The 21,374-nt window shown below is 33.2% G+C and overlaps 1 protein-coding gene across 1 annotated transcript in view; it reads left to right on the forward strand.

The window, feature by feature from the left end:
- Positions 1 to 21,374, forward strand: part of LOC311210830 (sodium channel protein type 1 subunit alpha) — a gene marked incomplete at both ends in the record, with an annotated part of 68,614 nt that overhangs the window by 30,621 nt on the left and 16,619 nt on the right. Inside the window, 5 exons of the mRNA XM_084289037.1 lie at positions 3,105 to 3,222; positions 3,827 to 3,981; positions 6,452 to 6,625; positions 7,714 to 7,836; positions 20,378 to 20,659. Coding sequence (XP_084145163.1) covers positions 3,105 to 3,222; positions 3,827 to 3,981; positions 6,452 to 6,625; positions 7,714 to 7,836; positions 20,378 to 20,659 — 852 coding nt within the window. The remainder of the gene's footprint in view (positions 1 to 3,104; positions 3,223 to 3,826; positions 3,982 to 6,451; positions 6,626 to 7,713; positions 7,837 to 20,377; positions 20,660 to 21,374) is intronic.

Consider the following 21,374-nt stretch of genomic DNA (forward strand, 5'->3'; position numbering starts at 1 on the left):
TGATATTTTGCATGTTTTTATTTTTTTCAGAGAAAAAAAAAAAAAAAGTGTATTCATCATTTGTTATTTTGTCGCTTCTTTGTACAAAAGCAGAAGCAAAGGAGGGTTTAATTCTTGATGAATGAGAGGGTTAAAAAATTACAGTAGTTCCAAAAGAAGATAGGATGTCAGGGAATGAGGGACCAAAATAATCCATAAAGACTCCTTATGGCCCGTATTTTGTAATTGCAACAACTGGTGGATCAGGGTATTGCCTTAGCTACATGCTTATTCCACCAGAAACTTTTGTTTGCACCCTGTAACAAGGATCCCATTAGAAGTAACACGCACATTCTCTCTGCCACTCAAAGAAAATGCTCCTCTACGTGTTTGTGTTTTTTTGTTTGTTTGTTTGTTTGTTTTGTGAGCAGGAATAAACCAGAAAACAGAAAAATAGCTAGACTACTGTTTCCTTTAGACAATGGAATTTAGATTTTAAAATTGTCAACTCTTTAGACCAATAAAAAGATTGCAATAAAAGATTCAACCAGACGTTTCAATATACTTCAAATGATCTTGAGGTCTCTTTCAACCTAGAGATTCTGTGATTCTGTGAAATCCCCTTAGTTGTTAAGACTGAAAAATGGTATCAGCAGACTAAAACATCTTATGTTCCTAATGGAATGTCAAAGCAGGCTAGAGATATAAAATTTTGTTGAGATCTGTATTTAAAAAACAAACAAACAAACAAAAAAAACATATTACAGATGTAACCATTCTTTTACATAACTTCTTTGTGGCTATTTTAACAAAATCATTTCCATTGATATACTAACATAACTTGCAAAACAACTACACCCTCAGCAAATTCAAGTGCTGATATTTTAGTCAAAACAGAAAATTATCTTTCCAGACATTTAAGAAGAATAACTTTCTTACTTAAGGAACTTTAAACTAACTTCCTTAAGGAACCTTAAGCTAACTTTCATTCAGTTAGCAATCCTGTTTTTTTGGGGGGATACCAGACACTGTTGTATTGCTTCAACATTGTAGTACTTCAGACACTCAGTTTTAGGCTAGCTGAGTTTTATGCTGCTGTCACTTTGGTGTACCTAACCCCTCTAGTGTTCTCTACAAAAATCTATTGCTAAACTAAGAGCTATCCTTAGATCCTCTCTAAGAAAGCAGACTAGCACAAAACCACCTCTTCCCTTGGGAACCTATTTCAGAGCATTGTTCCAATTTCCCATTGAATATCTGAAGCATTAATATTTCTTTTCCTATTAAATATTTCCTAAAATGTCCTATAGGGCATAATAGACTTTGATTCAAGCTTCTGAATTGCTGCCACAATAGATGTTATAAAAATTCCTTTGAGCACACTATCCAGAACTTGCCCCAGCTGAAAGAATTTCTAAATAGAACAAAATTTAAGCAAAGACTCATTGGAGAAAAACGACTACTGGTCATCTACTCTCCCCATAACTGCCTTAATGCTGGCTTGTCCAGTCTTCCAAACCATCAGAGGGCAGATGGTCAAATGAAGGAACACAAGCTGTTTTATGACTGATCAATGGTGAATACACTCAGGTCAGGAAAGCTTTAGGTAAGTGTACTACCTAATCATCCCCTTGCAAGATAGAAAGAGAAGTAGAGGGAATGCTGCCTGTAGGACCAGCCTTATCTTTCATTCCTTTGAGAAAGCACCATGACATTTCTGATTTTTCCCACAGAAAATTATGAAAGAACAACTCTGTTACGTAGTCTTCTATGGGAAGAACATTCAGCATTGCTGTTTTGGATTTGAGTCCAACTCCTTATTTTATATTGACTGTTAGTAAAAAAGAACTGTAAAAGAGATGAACACTAGAACAGCTTTCTTTGGCAGCCTTTGAATTAGCTGAGTTTTAGATGAGAACCCACTTAGAAAAGACTATATGCACTTCCAGGGCCAGTGGGAACAATCAGAGGAGTTCCAACTGGCTTCAGAACATATTGAGCTCTTCAGCACCATTCCTGGAGTTTTAGAGTGCTGGCCAGGATCCCTTTTTCCTGACTGAATTAGCTCTAAAAGCTTGTCTCTTCCTTCCCTCCTTCCTTCCCTCCTTCCTTTTCCCTCCAGCTGTGTAACCTCTTTTTCTTTAGCAAACTAACAACTTAATTATCTTAAAAGTATAAATCACACCATTAATTTCAAAGAGCTTAGTTTTTAAACTGGAGTGAGTTTGTAAGGTAAGGACAGTAAATCTACTGTTACCCTGCTTTGCAGGATTAAGTCAATGTCTTAATTTTTACATCTTGTACTGTTTTTCATCCCCATTTTAGACCTCCTCTTTCCTTGTCCCAGTTTCAATTCAGTCAACTGATCAGGCCTCCTAAATTTGCATCAGCATATTTCATTTCCTCCAAAGATGCCACAAGTCAGCGGGGAAAAAAATTAACGTTAACCCCAATTCATCTGTGAGGAACTTTGTCATTAACTTTCCCCCATCTTAATAGTTCCCTTTTTCCAATTTTCTATTAATTTTATACGTTTTATACAAATGTGCATCACCTCAGCTTGAACTAAGAATTTCAAATGTAGCAGTTTTGCCATGTTTTATTGAAATTCACATTGATTTCTTTGCCTAGGAAAAAAAAGACTTTTAATCTGGACTTGCACTAAAATACAACTTTTTCTGTGTTTTTTTCCCTCATTCCTTTGAGCTCCAACCTTATTTAGATAGTTATATTTAAGCTCTTACCTGCTTTTCAGTAGAGACTGCAGATTGCTGCAGATATATTTAAGCTTTATTAAATCTATCCAACAGATCATTGCCACTTATGGTTAGCTGTGGTCATACATGTAAGTCCTTGAAGGCTTAGAGCCATCATTCATACTTTTTAGTTTGAAACTTAATTTTCTTTGAATATTATTTATCAGTGATACAGTTTCTATTTAACATATCCATACAAAGCAAGAGGAAAATTTTTTCAAGTACAAAGTTAACATGAGATGATCAGCAATATACTTACATTGAATACCATAACAAAAGCAGAACTATTTATTTTTTCTGAGGACTACTCATATTTGTGTTAAAAACACTTACTGTGCATTTGTGATCCTTTTTCTTTTTTCTTTACAGAAGCTAAATATGTCCAGTTCATCTGAAGGTAGCACAGTTGACATTGGACTCCCTGCAGAAGAGCAACCAGAAGCTGAACCTGAGGAAGCTATGGAGCCAGAGGCTTGCTTCACTGAAGGTGTTTGGGATGAAAAAATATAATAATAATAAAAATAATAATAATAACAAAAAAACACTAATTCATGAATAATTAATTGTTTTAACTAATTATTAATATTTGTTTTTAATTATTTACTCTTTTGTCATTGTTTAAACAATGATTAGAAGCAGTAATACTTTTAGACCAAAATTTAACATATGGATAGTGAATTTAATATCCCAAGCAATAGAAAGTACAATGTAATAACACTCGCCCATATGCTACTACATAAACTTACCTTAAACTTGAATGAATTAATATATTTTCATCTCTTACATTGCATTCTGTAATGTGGCTTCATGTTGAATGGACTTTTATCTTTATGTGCATAGTGTATTGAGCACTTAGTTCTTGATAAATGATAAATACTTTTTTCTTATCTGTTCATTGATTTGTAAATTTCAGTAATCTCAGTAATAAATTTACTTGTTTTGGAGAGGAAAGAGATCATCTAGGTGAAACTCTATTGAGTTTTTACTAAATAACACATCTTCTAGAAATATAGTGCTGTGCCACTGTGCAGTCAAAATTAATGAAATTCAACAAAATTTCTCATTTTCTCAATACATACATTGTTTTAAAGGTTGTGTACGGCGTTTCAAGTGCTGTCAAGTAAGTGTAGAAGAAGGGAGAGGAAAGCAGTGGTGGAACCTTAGAAAGACCTGCTTCAGGATTGTTGAGCACAACTGGTTTGAGACTTTCATTGTCTTTATGATTCTCCTCAGTAGTGGAGCTTTGGTGAGTAAAACATGAAGAGAGTGTCATAACTGTGTCAGAAAACATTGTTTTATTTAGTTGTCTCTTCCAGAAAAATTCCATGACTTCAAAGGATCACCAAATTTTAGTCAGGACTTGAAAAAAAAAATGCTGAAAATGGCTCTTCTCAATAATGTCCAAAAAAGAACAGACAAAATCGATTAGAGAGGGCTTAACTCCATTGCTGAAAGTGATATGTCTGAACGTGGGAGAGGGAGAACATGTGAAGAAAACACATTTAACTTCATTATTTGGGTTTGTCTCTAGTTTTACTGGTGTTTACTGATATATCTCAGGAAAAGAACTGCCCTCTCTTTGAATAAGAATGTATTGTTTATGCTTCTAGTTCAGCCTCTTACAGATTTATGTCTGGGATATCTTTAAAAAGATAAATTTTCCAATCACCATGCTGTAAGTTTAACAAGCATATGGGGACAAAATAAAGAGAAGCCAACCATCATGTAAGTCTATAACAAAAAAGAAAAAAGAAACAAAACCATTACAAAAAACAACATCAACAAAACAAAATAATATATCATTTTACAAATATAAATAATGATGAATAATATAGAAATTTGAAATTAGCTATTAAATAAAGCTGAACCTGGATTAGTTGAGCCTGAACTGAAGTTTCTTAGGCAAACTGTTTGCCCCGAGATTTCCTAGAGCATATCTGGCATCTGTGCAGGTAAATGTAATTACCATTCAGTAAATTACCTAAGTTTCTGCATCATTAAACAAAATTACTTTGCAAAAGTCTATTAGAAACTCTTTAGGCCACTCCCAAATCTTTAAAATACACTTAATGGCTAGCAGTTTACCATTATGCCTATCATGAGTCTTGGTTAAATCTGTAAGTATTCTGGTTGTCTTTGGTCTAATATCAAAACAACAATCAAATAAGCAACTTTTACACAACACAATGTGACAAGTTTCCTGTGTCACAGGAAAAAAAAACTCATAGACTCATATCTACAGTATTGATGATACTGATTGGGGAAAACCCTTAGCAACATGAATTTAAATGAAAGAAAAGTAGTGGCAGGAGACTGCTTAAAAGTCAATTTCCATCATTGTGTTTAGAGGAAGTTTTGGATGAAATGCAACTTAGCACCTCATGCTCCTGAAACTCAGGTGTATGTCATCCACAGAACATTTACCTTGGGAGAATGCCACACAGATCAGGGCATTAGCTTAATACCCTAGAGATGTGAGACAGCTCTTTGTGACAGCGAAAAGTTCCCCTCAGACCTGCCAACACTGTATTCTAATGTTTATCCCAAGGTCACACTTGAGACAAGTCTCGCTGTCATTACAGATGGAAAATCAGGCAGGCATAAGCTCCAGGATGCTTGCAAAGCCCAGCTGCAGGCACATGCAGGCAGGGAGAAGCTTAGCCTTTAGCATAGTCTGATTCATGAAATGGAATTGGTACGTGCCAACTCTTCCCAATATTGTGAGCTAAAGCTGCTAGTGTATCAAAGTACATGAGCATCCAAAACTACTGATACATAGATACCAATTGGATGATTGGTAGAGAAACACTAATCATTTGAACTGACAGAAGTGTTTCAAAATCAGACTGGGTCAAAATGAATGTTAGTATTGATAAATACCCAAATCTTTGCAAGCTTACAGATCATTCCAGCTCTTTCACTCCAATAAAACCAATAACTCGTATATGAAATAGTAGTATAATTACAATTTAAAAGTGACTAAAGGGAAAATTTCTTAGAGGACAGAAATAATTACTGAAAAGCAGACATTATATGTTTGAACATCATTTGTCAAACTTCTAAAAAAAAAAAAATAAGATACACGGAACATGTAAATAAATTTAAAAGGATCATAAGAAATTTTATGTATCTAATAAAATGTGAATAATACAGTAGAGAGGGTATTTGATTTAGATTTTTTTTTTAAGAAAAGAATAACTTGTTTTATGATTTATGGCTTAAATTTTTCAAAAACTAACAGGACTTAAAAGCATAAGATCAACTGCATTGTCATTTTACTGAAAATTTTACAGCTATGGCCTTGGATTTTGAAAATGGATCTACCTACATACAAACTAAATTATAAATTACTCAGCATAATTCGGTTCACTTCCATCACTTTGCAGAATCAAAAAAAATTTGTAAGTACTGAAAATGATCTGAGTATAATAATTGACCAGCAGCAATGAATAAATAAAGATCTCTGTCCAGTGAAGAAGTTGTTGCTGTGTAATATCTGCTTCTCTATCCTGTAAGGAAGAAAATATAGTTCCATAGGCTAAGAACAGATATATGCAGTTAGCAGAAAAGGAACCTTGAGACAAAACCGAAAATCACATGCCTGTTCTTGAAGAAAGGTTTGCCTTTTTTTTTTTTTTTTCCCTACCTTTGTTGTTTCTGTTATAACTTAAATTGTACGGCAACAAAAGGGAACAACCAGTATGTTTTTCTCATAGGCTTTTGAAGATATATATATTGAACAGCGTAAAACTATCAAGACCATGCTGGAATATGCTGATAAGGTCTTCACTTACATCTTCATTCTGGAAATGCTGCTGAAGTGGGTGGCCTATGGCTATCAAACATACTTTACTAATGCTTGGTGCTGGCTGGACTTCCTGATTGTTGATGTATGTAGTGCTTTTCCTTTTGTGCTACTTTTATATTAATTTTATCTGGTGTTTGATTTTGGGTTTTGTTTGTTTGTTTTGTTTTGTTTTTCATTTGTTTATTTTTCATTACTTGCTCTACGAACATAATATCTATGTATGCCAACTAGTTTATTTTTCATTTTAAAATGAAGGTATAGAATAGTATAGAAGATCAGAAGAATAGGTCAGAAGAACAGATCAGAAGATGAGAAGAATAGTATATGAGATCATTATACCATTATTTGTGCAATAAATAGTTAAGAAATTAGAGTAATGGAGGAGCATTCAGGGGAAATGGAAAGAAAACTGAAGGTCTTATATTGGTCAGGAGCCATAGCATGTGGAGGAAGAATATGGCATTTCTCATCGACAAAATGCAGGGATGTAGAATATATGGATATGAGACTTTATTAGTTCTGCAGAAACTGTGGAAATATTTTTGTAATGTATTTTCAGAAACAGCAAAATCCAGGATTGTCCAGGTTAATGTCAATGTAGAAAGTACATAAATTCAGTATTTAGCCAAAAGTGTTTTTCAGTGTAACCAAATATAAAAAAATTAATCCTTTCTACCAATTTCCAGACAAACAATGTTGCTCTGTGACCCATCTGTTAATTCAAAACAGGCTTCAATCATTTCCTTTCCAGTTGTGGGCAAACGAATGGGCATTATCAACAGTAATTATTGATCCCAACAGCACTGTAAAACAGAGAAAAATGGAAAACAATGCTTAAATTGGTAAAAAGGAGAGATTAATTTTTTTTTTTGCGTGTGTGTTTGTGGTTTTAAATGTCCTCAAATCATTAGTGCAATATGAAATTCCTAATTATTAATGTTTCCAGATATTAATTAACTGTTACCATATGGTACTTCTGTTTATTTATTCACCTGTCATACTCTTCTTTCTTATTACTTTTTTTTTTTTTTTTTTAAATTTAAAAGACTTCGTATTCCCGAAGAAAGTGGTCCAAAATTAGATTCTTCTAAAGGAGTTTATAGCTCACATCTATGGTATGTAAAGTAGTATTTACAATATAATAATTTCTACTTTCCTGTTTTCATATAGGTCTCTTTGGTTAGCTTAACAGCAAATGCATTGGGTTACTCTGAACTTGGTGCCATTAAGTCCCTTAGGACACTAAGAGCTTTGAGACCTCTAAGAGCTTTGTCACGATTTGAAGGCATGAGGGTAAGAAAAAATGAAAGAATCTGAAACTATGCATGCATACAAAGAATTCATGCATGCAGAATAAGGAATGATAAGTCCATGCAGAAAGGCTGCATTACCTTTTTATCTATTGCATATCTTTTACTAACAGATAAGCAAAAAGCTTCATCAATTCACCTAAATCCATATGCAGTATCACATAGAAGTTATGTTCATTAAAGTTACTTTACTTTCTAGCCAATCTCAGGAGTTTTCTGTTTAATGCTTTGAAACTGCTGACTATGAGCTCTCTCAACAGACTCTTAACAAGGAATAAAATGAAGCAGGTTTTTATTAATTTTTACTGATAAGCATATTATTATATTTATACAAGGATCAAATTTAGCTTTAGTTAATAAAACTATTTTCTGTTATCAGTTGAAATTCTTCATTTTTCTTCATATCTGATAAACCAACTTTGGTCTAACCCCACAGAATTTTACTAGATCATAACAGAGTTATATTCATATCAGCTAGTCGAGTTGTTTAAATATATTTCTGAGTTTGGCTGGCTTTTGAAATAAAAACAAATAAAACTATTTGATTTCTCTATGAAATTAGTCTTTTTGTAAGGCAAATTCAACACAATATACATAAGGTTATTTCACACTTAATCCAAGTAATTTAGAGGTCCTGCTTACTATACATCTCACTCAAGGAAGCATTTTAAATTTTTTTTTCATCCGTTTATGCTTTCTTTTCCTTAAAGCCACTGAATACAAACTAACTCTATATGCATGTCATTGAAGTATGTTTTAAGAGAATGCTTTTCACTACTTCATGGAAACATGAGAGAAATATTGTGCTAATGAATTTCACGTCAATTGTAAAATACTGAAATAGCCTAGAATATACTGTCTGAACAGCCTTTAGATACAAATCTAAGCTTAAGGAAGTCAAATCTCTGAATTCTGTTCCTTAAATTGTATTCCTCAGGCTACATATGTCTACTTCATAAAGAATCAGAAAAAAATACTGCTAACCAATGATTGCTAGATTAATAAATTTCAATTTCATGTTACAGTTTTACTATTAGCAGTTCTCTCATCATTTGAAATTTGTGAATTGATAACTCAGCAGGGTAAGAGCTGGTCAAATACTACAGAGTATGAGTTTTCACCTAGGTTTAGAAAGACTATTTCATTTAGCAATTTTCACTTTGACTTTCTTTGTACTTATTGTTCATGACCATTCAGATAAATGTGTTTTTGTGCAGACAAATGCTAGAAAATTGCTCTGAGCTTTATTTTCTTAATATTATTATTTTCAGCTGCAGGAGGACTGGGAGATTAGTTTAGAAGTTATACGGGGAAAAGAAACGTAGCTCCTTAGATGATGCTGGGGGGGGAAAGATCATTACTGGAAAGATAATGTTGAAATTAATAGCCATATGTTTTATTTCATTTTTATGTATCCTTATGATTGCCTTAGGAAATTTCCCATTTAAAACATTTAGGATGTTCATGGTCTAAGAAAAGTACCTGTTATTTGGAATCTGTTTACTGCTTTCCCTTATTTTTCACTGTAAAACTATGAAATTATGCCAGAAGCACAATCATATGGTGGAATTTCAGATACATAAGATGAATAATTCATGAGTAACTTACTGTGTAGGAATCACAGAGAAGCCTGGAAAAGCAAAAAAGGTTATAGCTTCAATATTAATGACAGTCAATAAAGTACCTTATTCCAGTCACTTAGCAAATTTGACTGGTCAAATGCATAGTCCTTATCTTCACTATTAGTTACATGCACTTCTGAAAGTGTGTTTTTTTTCCAAAGAGTTTGGCAAGTGTTCACAGTAACAGCTCATTGATAGATATAAGCATTACTTTATGAATGACTCACAAACAGTAAAAAGATTCAAATAACAAATAATTGACCAGCTCGTTATAGACTATAGCCATGTCAAATTACAGTTGTCTCAGAAATTGAGTTCATTTTGTAAAAATCCATTAAAGCTTTTTTTTTTTTTTTTTAAATCTGCCAGCAGGAAGTAAAAATAATTTAACCCTCCTTGCTTTTTTATATTGCTTATACACTGACCTACAAGCTGAGTTTTTTTTTTTTTTTAAGTATGTGTTTATAATTTTAATGTTTTCCTCCATTTTCAAAATTAGGTAAAATTTGCCTTGAAAATAAGATCAAATGTATTTCATAGGACCCTTATGTTTAAGAAGCTTTGTATAATTTTGGAAAACAAGCTACCAAAACAAGCTAAGCTACTTTAAATTGATCTTTTTTTCTTAAATAAGCTTAACATCCTGGTGAAATGGCATAATGCAGCATTTTGCAGTCATTAAATACTAATAGCTATTTTGTTGTCTCGAAATATCAAACATACTTCACTCTTTAAGTCATGTTATATTCTGTGGTTACAACTTAAATTTGTAATTATGCTGTTTCATAAGTGGGATAGATAAATTCTCTTGGCAAAGTGAACATAAGATTATGAATCTCTTGTGACAAAATAGCTTACAAGTGGCTCACAGCCTGTGCTTGCCTCAAGCACAGAAGTGAATGGTGCCATATTAAGGCATTTAAAATACCTACTAGTACACTGCAGTCTGAGAAATTTTAATACTTCCTTCAGTGAATCTCAAAACCAACTCCACCCAGATGCTGGAAGGCAAAGTAAATAATTGTTTTAATTTAATTTAAATTTCTGTCATAGGGTTCATATTCTCATCTCAATTATTATATGTACCGAGCAGAAGTATCTGCAAAATGAGATTTGAATATACCCATTGCTTTTTGTTTAGCTTTTTAGTACTTGCGATATAATGCTTTTGCGCTAGTTCTGAATTGGTATGCTACTTGTAAACGTAGAATACTGAGTACACATTGCTTTGCTAAGATAGATGATTAAGTGACAATAAAGCATGCATTTGTGTCTAATTTCACAAATAAAGCATGTCATGCCGTGCTTGATTTATATATTAGAGAAATAGTAGAAGGCAGCAAACAATCTGAAAACTACTTGCACTTTCAGTTTTGCATGCCTTATGCATATTTCTGGCTGATGGCTTTAAACATTTACTGTATTTCAAATTTCCAGTCCAATTTCATAACATGTAAAAATAAATCAGAGTATTTTATGTCTTTGATATCCTCTAAAATTCAATGGCTATTCCTTAGATTCCCTTACCAAGAAAGAGATAATGAGACATTTCCAAGAGTACTCCAAACTTCATTAGTAGAAAGAAAGAGTTTCTCATATGATTGAGTTATAAAACACAGCATCAAGTGTCTGTCATTACAGATTCACAACTAATAACAGGCTATATATTTCTATTTCATATAGGATAACCTATCTTCAGCTTGGATGGGGTGGAGCACTGGTTCCTCCCCTTATCTGTATTATGGGTACAGTATTTCCCACTTTTCTACCCTTAACAATTACAGTGTGACTGATCACTGCATTGTATATTTAAGGTTGGAAGGAAAGAGAATATCATTTGAGAATCTTAGTAGCAGCACTACCATATTATACATATTCACTCTACATCCCCTTCGTAATTGCTTTAAATATTTGGAAATAATTGTTTGAAATTTCTGATGTTATGGATATAACATGAAAACTTTTGAGAAAATCAGTATCATTATTTAGAATTATCTGAGTTCTTTTTGCAAGAGAAAGGCTCTTCAGTTATTTTTTAGATTTTGAGGTTTTTTTTTCACTGAGATTAAAAAATGGCTTTCTTTAAAAATTCCTTTACATTGTTTTGGAAAGATCTCTGCTTTACTCTGTTACTCAGTTTACAGCTACATACATTCCAAAAAAAAAAATCCCATAGAATGAGTTTTGAGCATTACTTATGATAAAATAAACATTACAGTCTGAATACTCACAAATATAAATATTTCCATAATAGCAGTTTACATTTTTGAAGAATTTTTAAACTCATATGTTACATCAGTAGATTATTCCAAGTGTATATAGATAACATGAGACATCGTATAACATATATATTCATTTCCTGGAAAACCTGAATTCAGTATTCATTGCAGTAGAAACTGGTCTCTGTTGGAAACTACTTTTTATAATTTTCATAAAATGCTAATAATTGTGTTCATAATTATTTTGTACTATCCCCTGGAGTTTAGAAATATTCTACAGGAAACATGTCAATGATGCAAAAAATTTGCATTTACTGTCAGGTCCTTAGTAAATGCTTGATCTTTGACTATTACAACCACTAATTGTTGGAGGTTATAATTTCTGCAGGTTTTTTTATAGCTTCAGTGGAAAGGGTAAATCAACACAAACTGCATTTGCCGTAGTTTTAGCATCTTATCTTACAGATAAGAATTGTATACTCAGTTACAAGAAAGTATATTCACTACCTTTTTCAAATTTCCCTTAAATATAGAGGAATTTTCAGTGAGGGATTTTTTTAAGAACTACAATCTTATTTACTGAGTTTTAAGGAGAGTCTATTCAAAGTGCAATGTCTCCCAAAACACAGTTGAAACTTTACAAAATTCAGTGTAAGAAGAGTCTGTGTTTAGAGTCATAAAACATACAGGAAATATCTTTAGTATTTTTTTTCTTAGACTATAATTCTACAGTTGGAAAAGAGTTTTTAAAGGAGTTGTTTATATCACTGAAAATGGTATGATTGTTGTTTGGATTTGTGTTTGCTCTATCTTGAAGAAAATACTGTTAGGATCTTGATTCAATTAAATATAAAGGGCAATAACAATACATTTATGTCACAACAAAAGCAAATTCTTCTTTTTATTTTTATTTTTTCTTTCACTAGATCTGGTGAATTTCAAAGATACCATTTCCACTTCAACTAATTATTCTGCTTTCATGCTTGTATATATTTACAATATTTACCTGCTCTTAAACAAGTGCAGCCATGTGATTTATTGCTTGACAGATAATTATTGTGTTTCATCACACAGTATGTTAAATCATATTTTCTCCATGTTATGTCTTCAAAAGTATTCTGCCCTATGCTTGATCTGTAGTGAGAAACAGAATCAAAGCTGCTATGGGAACCCCAGTATTTTATTAAATCCAACAGTACAGCTTGTTTCTAATAGACTGTAACAAGTATAAGAAATGCTTCTGTTGTTACTTTAACTAAGTTACATTTTGTTATGAAAGCTGTCCTAGAATTGCAGACCTGTTGAAGTTAGAAGTGACATCAGACATCTTGGTTGAACCTCCCTGCTACCAGTTCAAATATTCCAAGATGCAAACTCACCACCCAATAGCATGAAATTTCCACAGCACAGTGTTTTCCTTTCTTTGAAGATAAAAATCAATACCAGAACCATTTTTCAGTCAGCTGAAAAGGAAAGTAAGAAAAGGAAAAGCAGAAATGACAGCATTAGCTTGCTAAGAGAGTAAATTTATTTTCATCTGATATCTTTTGTCTTTTGCTTCAACTTTGTTTGTTCATTACTGTTAAGATTAAGACTTAGTTATGTCTCCTTGTCAGGTCTCTCTCTGATCCTTTCCATCTGCCTGTCTTCTCTTTGCATGCTTCAGTTGAATCCAAACTTTTCTTTACAACTGCTGCTCTAAATGGTAGATTTGTAAGTCTTCACCCTGTATCCTCAATGCAGTCTTCATTTTACCTAGAAAACTGCAGCCCTTCTCACAAATATTGTAATTTTGTACTTAATTTTTCCCATTGTTTCACAGGAGACAATTCACATGCTATTTATAACACTGACAAAACACATTCATTTCTTTCATGACCTTTTGCACATAGCAACCATTTGTTCTTCTCTGCTTGATTAAATAAATTTCTAGTCTCTCTATTGGAATTCACTTTTATGTATTTTCTATTTTCTACTTTGTAGTGATCCTGAATCAAGGATAAGAATTAATCTGCTACAAGAAGAAAATTATTTTATTTTTTCCCTTGCTTCTAATTTTTTAAGCCCTTTTCAAAATGTTACTTTTTTCTGAACTTTCATAATTATAGCTTATGTAGTTAAAAATAAGTTATATGTACATGCATGCATTAAGGCAAACTGTGTAGCTAAGGTGAATTCCTGACGATATCCTAGGCCTTTTACTACCAAATATGTTCTAAATTGTTTAGGATTAGAAGGGTTTACATAAAGCTTAATGTTAAGATGATAGATATTAGAAAAAAAAAAAAAAGTTTTCTTGTGCATGCATGTGTATATTTATGTAAAATCATTTTATTTGGAGTATAGCATCAGCAGCAATATTGCTTTTTACAGCTACAGTTCACTCTTTCTTAACTTTGAGCTCATGTCCTACTCAATGAAAAACCTCTGCCTATAAGGAAGAATGAGGCCTATTTTGTTAGAGACTGTGTTTACATTAATTAGGGATAACAGAAGATTCTCATAAAAAAATGAACATCTAGTATCAAATGGATCATATTCCAATGGAATTATTTTAAGGATTTCACAATTTTTATCTGGTTTATTTAAGTGTTTAAGTTCATCTTCACCATCGTTAGTCTTTGCAAAACTTGGATATTAGAAAATCACTGTAACATCACTGTAGTCCTGGATGATCTCATAATTGATGAAAATTGCATTTGCTGAGATGTTTGTTTGTTTGTTGATTTTGTTTGCTGATTAAGACTTTATCATCACTGATTACCCTGCAGGTCCATGTACTTCCTATTTTTACCTGATAAACCAAACAAGAACTTTGAAGAAATTGTACATGTCTCTTAAGGTACTTCTCTTCTAGAAATAAAATGCCTTGTTTTATATCACATTACGTATCTACAAGGTTGCAGATTATGTATACAAACCAAGTATTGAAAAGCCAGTAACTGCCATCTTATAAATACCAAGCAACCTATGAACACTGAAGTGTAAAAAGATAGCTAAGATATACTCTACAACAAATTCTCTATTCTTCATAGACTTGTGCATCTATGGACATGCACCAGTCTTCGGAAAATACATATTTTAATGTAAAATGTGAAAATTCATATATAGAAAAGTACATATTTTATATTTCTGACTTGTCTCATAGGAACATCAGATAGTATTCCATGATAGTTAAACTAGGAAATGCATAGTATACATATCATAGATCTAGTGACAGTGAAAAAGCAATTGGTTAAAGGTACACGAAGGGCAACTATACAATGATTTCAAACTGCTGGACAGCATATTGTAGTCCAGTAGTATACTTATGCTGCCATAATATAAATAAATCAGCTGATGCACAGGTCTACTTAAGCTGTTGGTTCACAAATGCCAGGATCAAGGAATGATACTTTTTAGGACAAAGCCTTTTTCCAATGATACCTTGCCCTGGACATTGCCTATAGGCAATGCTAATATTTTTGACTCAGGTATGAGCTTTCTTTGTGGTCTCTCTCAGACCTCTGACTTTGATCCTCTGACTGGGAAAGTTACTTTATTCCTTATGTCTTTTCCTCCCTTTCCTCCACGGTTTAAGAGAGAATACACCTGATACCTCCTGCTCAAGTCAGTGTGGTTTCAGCATCTTCTAGCCTTTGTTGTGGAAAGTCCTCAAAGTCCTGTGTTATAAGAACATTCTTAACTCAGATCATATATGTCACCTGAGCCTCCATTCCTGTCCACCCATGGCACACCTACCTGTTCATTCCATTAATCTTCCATTAATCCTCTCTGGTGGACCAAGCATCTAAACCAACAGCTGCTTGTTCACTTCATCATCTTTCATTGCTCTCTGTCAAATTTGTGTACATCTGGACTTTGGCCAGGAGAGCAGGGGAGATTCATGATCTTATGACAGGTGTTCTTACATCATATCTGTTCAAGACAAAGCAATACTCATAGTTTACTCTCAAATCCTGCCCTAAGTCATTTCAGTATTTCATTTGAGCCATGAATTAATTTTCCTTTTTTTTTTTTTTTCTGATGTGGCTTATGCTATGTATACTGCTGCTCATCTCTCTCTGCATGCTGCTGCCTTTGAACTACTGTCTCTTCAATCTTTGTACTGCTAAGAGAGAGATGAATGGCTTTTTGTATAAAGCCCTTTCTGAAGTCTATTACTGCATGACTATACAGTCACAGAAATTATTCATCTTTAGATACGTGTATTCAAGCCTATTCCTTGTTCTTCTTCCTTGGAGTTCCTGAAGGTTTCCTCAGGCTTTCCCAGCTTTCAAGGGACTGAGCATGGGAGGAACATGTCTTATACTTGTTACAGCCATTTGTCAAGCATGCATAGAAAATAAGGTTTGATTTCATCCATAAGGGTATTGGTGAAGTAAGAGTTATTTAGCTTTCTGCATTTGTATGTGTGAATCTTATGTGAGAATGTACATGCAGGAAAAAAAAAAAAAAAAGAGAGAGAGAACAATTAAATAACCACTATAGCTTTCAAACGACTCAGATATGAGATGAGGAATATCAAATCTTTGAGGAAATTTTCCTGTTTAAGTCTAAAAACACTAAGTTGATGACTCCCAAAAAAAATTCTTTGTCATTTTCAGTAGGAAGAATGTTCCAGACATAATCATATAATATTCCTCTTCATCAGGGAGTTTGGAACTTCTTAAAAAAAAGCTACAACTTTTATGGATAAAGTTGTTAAGTACTATTTAAGATTTTTCCTTGTTTGTTTACAGTTACAGGAGGCCCTGGTCTCATGTAGGAATTCCTAGAAATTCTGCGGCTGCTGAGATGCAATGATCTATTGAAGCTATTTTGCTGTGAGAACTGTAATACATTTATATCTATGAGAATCTCTATGTGTTTGAGATCCTATGCCACAACAAGGCTGTATCTAATAAAGCTTATATTCTATTCCAATAGGGATAAGCTGTTACTTTATAATCTTCATTCTGTATGTATATATGGCTCTGGTAGCAAAACTGATCTTTTCCTGCCCAGTTCCATTTTGCTGTCTTTGGTCTGTAGTCAAAAAATAAAACATAACAAAACAAAACAACCACAAACAAACAACAACAACCAGCGATAACAACAACAACAACAAAATTTACTGCTAATTTGTACTGACATACCTTCATATCAGCCAGAAGATAAGATAGATAATTAGCATTGTAGTAATTCTTTTATTTTAAGTGCATAACTGATGCTGGAGGTTAAACATTTGATGAAAATATAAACATGACAAGAATTCTGTGTATATGAAATACTGCTTTCTTCAGAGGAGTCATTATTATTTCCCATGATGATTTTTTTTTTTCTTAACTGGATGAATATCAACTAAGATGTAAGATGGTCTAGAGTCCATTTGTCCTTGTAGGTGTCAGGTGCTGCTTCCTGCTTTTACTTATTGCCATTCCACCCACCTGAGGCCTACCTATGACCAAGCAGAATCAGCCTGGGCTTTTGCAGCTTGCTTACTGGAATCAGCCTGACCCACAACATCCCTCTTGATGAAATACATAGGTAACTTAAAAAAATAACTACACTGTCGGCATCTTTTCCCAACTTGTTGACATTACATTCTGGACTATAAAGGAATAATAGAAAATAGACCCAAGAGAACAGCCTCTTTCAAAATAAAAACTACATTTAAAATCACACAGATCTGCTCTAGTTTTGAAGAAAGAACAAAAGAGCTTTAGTAGCCAACATTCTGTTAACCCACTACAGATTATATCCAACAAGAAGTAACTGACAATTTTTTATTTGTTAGATTTTTAACTGATTAAGAAATGCTTCTTGATCCCTCTTCTGCATTCAGTTCATTTTAATTGCTTCTCTTTTTTGTGTCTATTTGACGTAACTCATGTCCAGGTGTTATGTGTGTATTTTGGGTGCCAACCTGGATATATATTATGTAAAATAAGGTCCTGGTTATCCTAATATACCTCAGTTACTCCCAAAGCAAACACAAGAGAAGTAAATGGGAGGGGAAAAACAAAAACATATATATATATATATATATACACAGTTGCCTTCAACTGTATGTGTCAAAGAATTTAAAGACTTCCTTTACAGTCAGACCGGTATCTGACCAGCATGAAAAATCCCGTTATATGTTATACATAGTATAGGACAAAGACTCAACACTGTTGAAAAAAAAAATAATCAAACAACAGCAACAACAAAAAAATACAATCAGAAAACAACTTCTAAAAGTTTTAATTTTGTTTTCTTCTTTTCTTAAAAAACCTTCCAGGGGGACTGGATAGCTCAAAGGGTTGGTAATAGGATACAGAGCCTTTCATCTCTAGGTCACCAGTTCGCATCCAGGCCAGGTCAGTAGTGACCAAAAATTGTTACCATTTGATGGGTTTTCAGTGACGTATATGAAATACGTTGTTGGAACTGTTGTTGGAACAGTTGCTGGATGCTGTTGAGTTCTTATTCAAGAACGTGGCTGGTCTGTTGACAGTCACAGCAGCAAGACTGCCTTACCTGTTCATCTAAAGATGTGAGATACTTGATGGCCTTTTGGAGAAATCTTTTTACAACTATTATGAATTCATAATTGTTGCAACAATTACACAATTACTGTAGCAGTTAGTATTCTGCTGCCTGTTCTGGATCTGTGCTGTGGTCCAATGGATCTCTAGGTTGTTAAAAAGGTAACTGCTACAGGCACTTAGTTCATACAAAATCCTTCTTTCCTGTGAACCTTAATATATTTGAGTTGCTGAAATAAATTCCCTCTTCCTTTATTGACATCTCTATTTTCAGGTTTTTCACAGATTAATTCAATCAGTATAGCACATCCAGAACATTTTTATGTGGAGGAAAAAAAAAAGGAAAAAAAAAATATATATATATATGGACAGTAGCTGGCCTAGAAATTCAATCAAAAATACCTTAATACAGTGTTCTAGAACAGGTCTGAATTGGAATAAATTCCAAAATAATTTCATTCCTGATTGAAATGTTGTTCTCAATTCCATCAACTTAAGTAGTAACAGCGTTGTTCTCCCTGCAGGATAGTAAAACAACATTTCTCTTACTCCTTTGAAAATGGCTTATTGTGTTCAGATTATTACTGGGACCCTGTTAGACTTTTTAAACATATTTTTTTTAAACAGTAGTTTATGCTTACATCACCTAGATACTTCACATTTTCTGTAATAGAAATCTCAAGACTTAAGTGTACTTCTTTTAAAGTTAGCACCAAAAACAGAAGCTGCCAAGAAAAGCTACATTTTCAAAAAATCTTGGTTTTATACATGACAGTGATAATTTTGCTAAAGAAAGTTCCAATTTCTACCATCCAGTGGAGGAAGGCCTTAAAATGAGAAGAAAATATGCCCTGAAAATAACATTTCTACCTAAGATCTCTAAACAGGTCCTAATTCCTGGCCATAACTTTTGGGAGGAGGAGGGTGCTGAGTGACGAGTAACACAGCCACAACACTCTGCTTCCAAAGGCCTTCAAGAGGCTGTGCAATACAGGTAGTAAGATGGAGCAGCTCTGAGTTTGCTCAAAATTATGTCGGTAGTGGGGAAGATTCCTTTATGTTGCAGAAATTAAGGAACAAAGATAGACTTAATACATCCCAAGTTTCCACACCAATCCTTTCCTGTCTTACTGCAGGAATTGGATTACTAAGAATCAGATTCCTACTATATATTTTGTTTTACCTTTCCAGAAGGTCCTAAAAGTTTTTCAGAGAAAATAATAAAATTTAAAATAATATGCACTTTGTAAATGAGGTCTGGTATTCGATACTCAAGTAGAAGTGATTGCTCAGTTATTCAGCCAAACAAATATTGCAGAAGTTTTAGGAGCTTTGACAGACACATTTCTTAAACTTATATTATATATCAGAAAACTATAATTTTTTCTACATAAATAACTATTGATGTCTTGCCTACAAGGAGCTAAACAGGCAACTGGCCAAAAGCAAATTAAAATGCCAAATCAAAACCCCTAAATATGTCCTTGATATATGTCCTTCTTTAGATAAATGAAGGGTATGAATGACAAACTCAATACATGAAACGATAAGACTGGAGCTTGAAATAAATTTTGTTGATTCAAGTAGACACATATTGCAAAACTGTCTTGCTTTTCTATACAAAGAAATTAATCTTTGTTATATTCTTGCATGGAACAATAAGGCAATAAAGATATGTATATAATTCCTGCATAATCCTTTTAATGTAGAGCTTAGTTTCTAGATTCATGGCATTTTTTGTGTTTTCACATTAAATTTCAAAGTTATGTTAATTGAATTTACAGGTTGTCTTTTTTCTTTAGACATTTTAAGCTATAATTTGATGCATTTTTAGAATTTTCTTATGTCTGTATTTACATTCAACATGTATATCTTTTTTTTTTATATAGAACATACCAGTGTCAGGCTTCATCTTACTACCACTAGGTCTTATATTTTGTTTTTCTTTTAACTATTTTAATTTTCTCACTTATTTTCATTTCATTACATATACTCATTTTAAGTATTTAAAAAGAAATAGTGCAATGTTACAGCTATTAATGTACTACAATAACATATATAGTGTTAGTTTCTGAACAAGCATTTATTAAGAATTGGTAAAACAGTATACAAAACTGCTGTTGTAAATACTCTTACACTCTTTTCTTTTTCCCCCTGTATTTGTGTACTAGGTGGTTGTGAATGCCCTTTTAGGAGCAATTCCATCCATCATGAACGTGCTTCTCGTTTGTCTTATATTCTGGCTAATTTTCAGCATCATGGGAGTAAATCTGTTTGCTGGGAAGTTCTACTACTGTGTTAACACCACAACTGATGAAAGGTTTGAAGTCGACCAAATCAACAATTTTAGTCAGTGCGAGGAACTCATAAAAAACAATCAAAGTGCCCGATGGAAAAATGTGAAAGTAAACTTTGATAATGTAGGATTCGGGTATCTTTCTTTACTTCAAGTAGTAAGTTATCACTCTTTATATACCTCTTATTATTTATATGTAATAGTGAAAAGCAATTCTAGAAACAAAAGCAGAAAACATATTTACCTGATGATTTTTATCTGTGGCTTAGTGACATTACTGCACTTATAATTGACTACTCCTTTCATAATAAGCAGCAAATAGAGCCTACTCAGAAGAATTAAGAATTTTTATATCTGACAGAACAGTTGTTATTCTTCCTATTCATAGCTCCCTCAATTCTCCAGTCTTTCTAACTGTAAATGTTTCTAGAAGTACCTAGGGCTGGCATTCTGAATATTTTAAGGTTTACCATTGCTGAAAAACAAAAATCCACATTGGTGTAATTAAGTCATTGAAAATAATTCCAGGTGGGAAACCCCCTCTCAGTGATATGGCTGCCACCACTGCAGTCTGAGGCGATCAATTACTATGGGAGCAGTTTCCATCCAGAAGAGAAACAAAAGAAAACTACTATTAGACAGTACAATCTATGGAATATTTTCCCTGCTATTTCTGTGCATAAGCACCTAGTGGCTGTTTAGCAAAAACTGAAGGAAGAAGGGAAAGATGACTATATTTGCAAAAATATACTACATGCTTATGCTTTCACTGTCAAAAATTGTGTCCACAGAACATGAACTGTGTATTTTGTCACAGCTAACAATCTGACCCAACTTTAGTTAGAAAAATGCAGGAGTTTTTCTCCTGCATT

The sequence above is a fragment of the Netta rufina genome (assembly GCF_964035555.1).
Source record: "Netta rufina genome assembly, chromosome: 6".
NCBI classification, from domain to species: domain Eukaryota; kingdom Metazoa; phylum Chordata; class Aves; order Anseriformes; family Anatidae; genus Netta; species Netta rufina.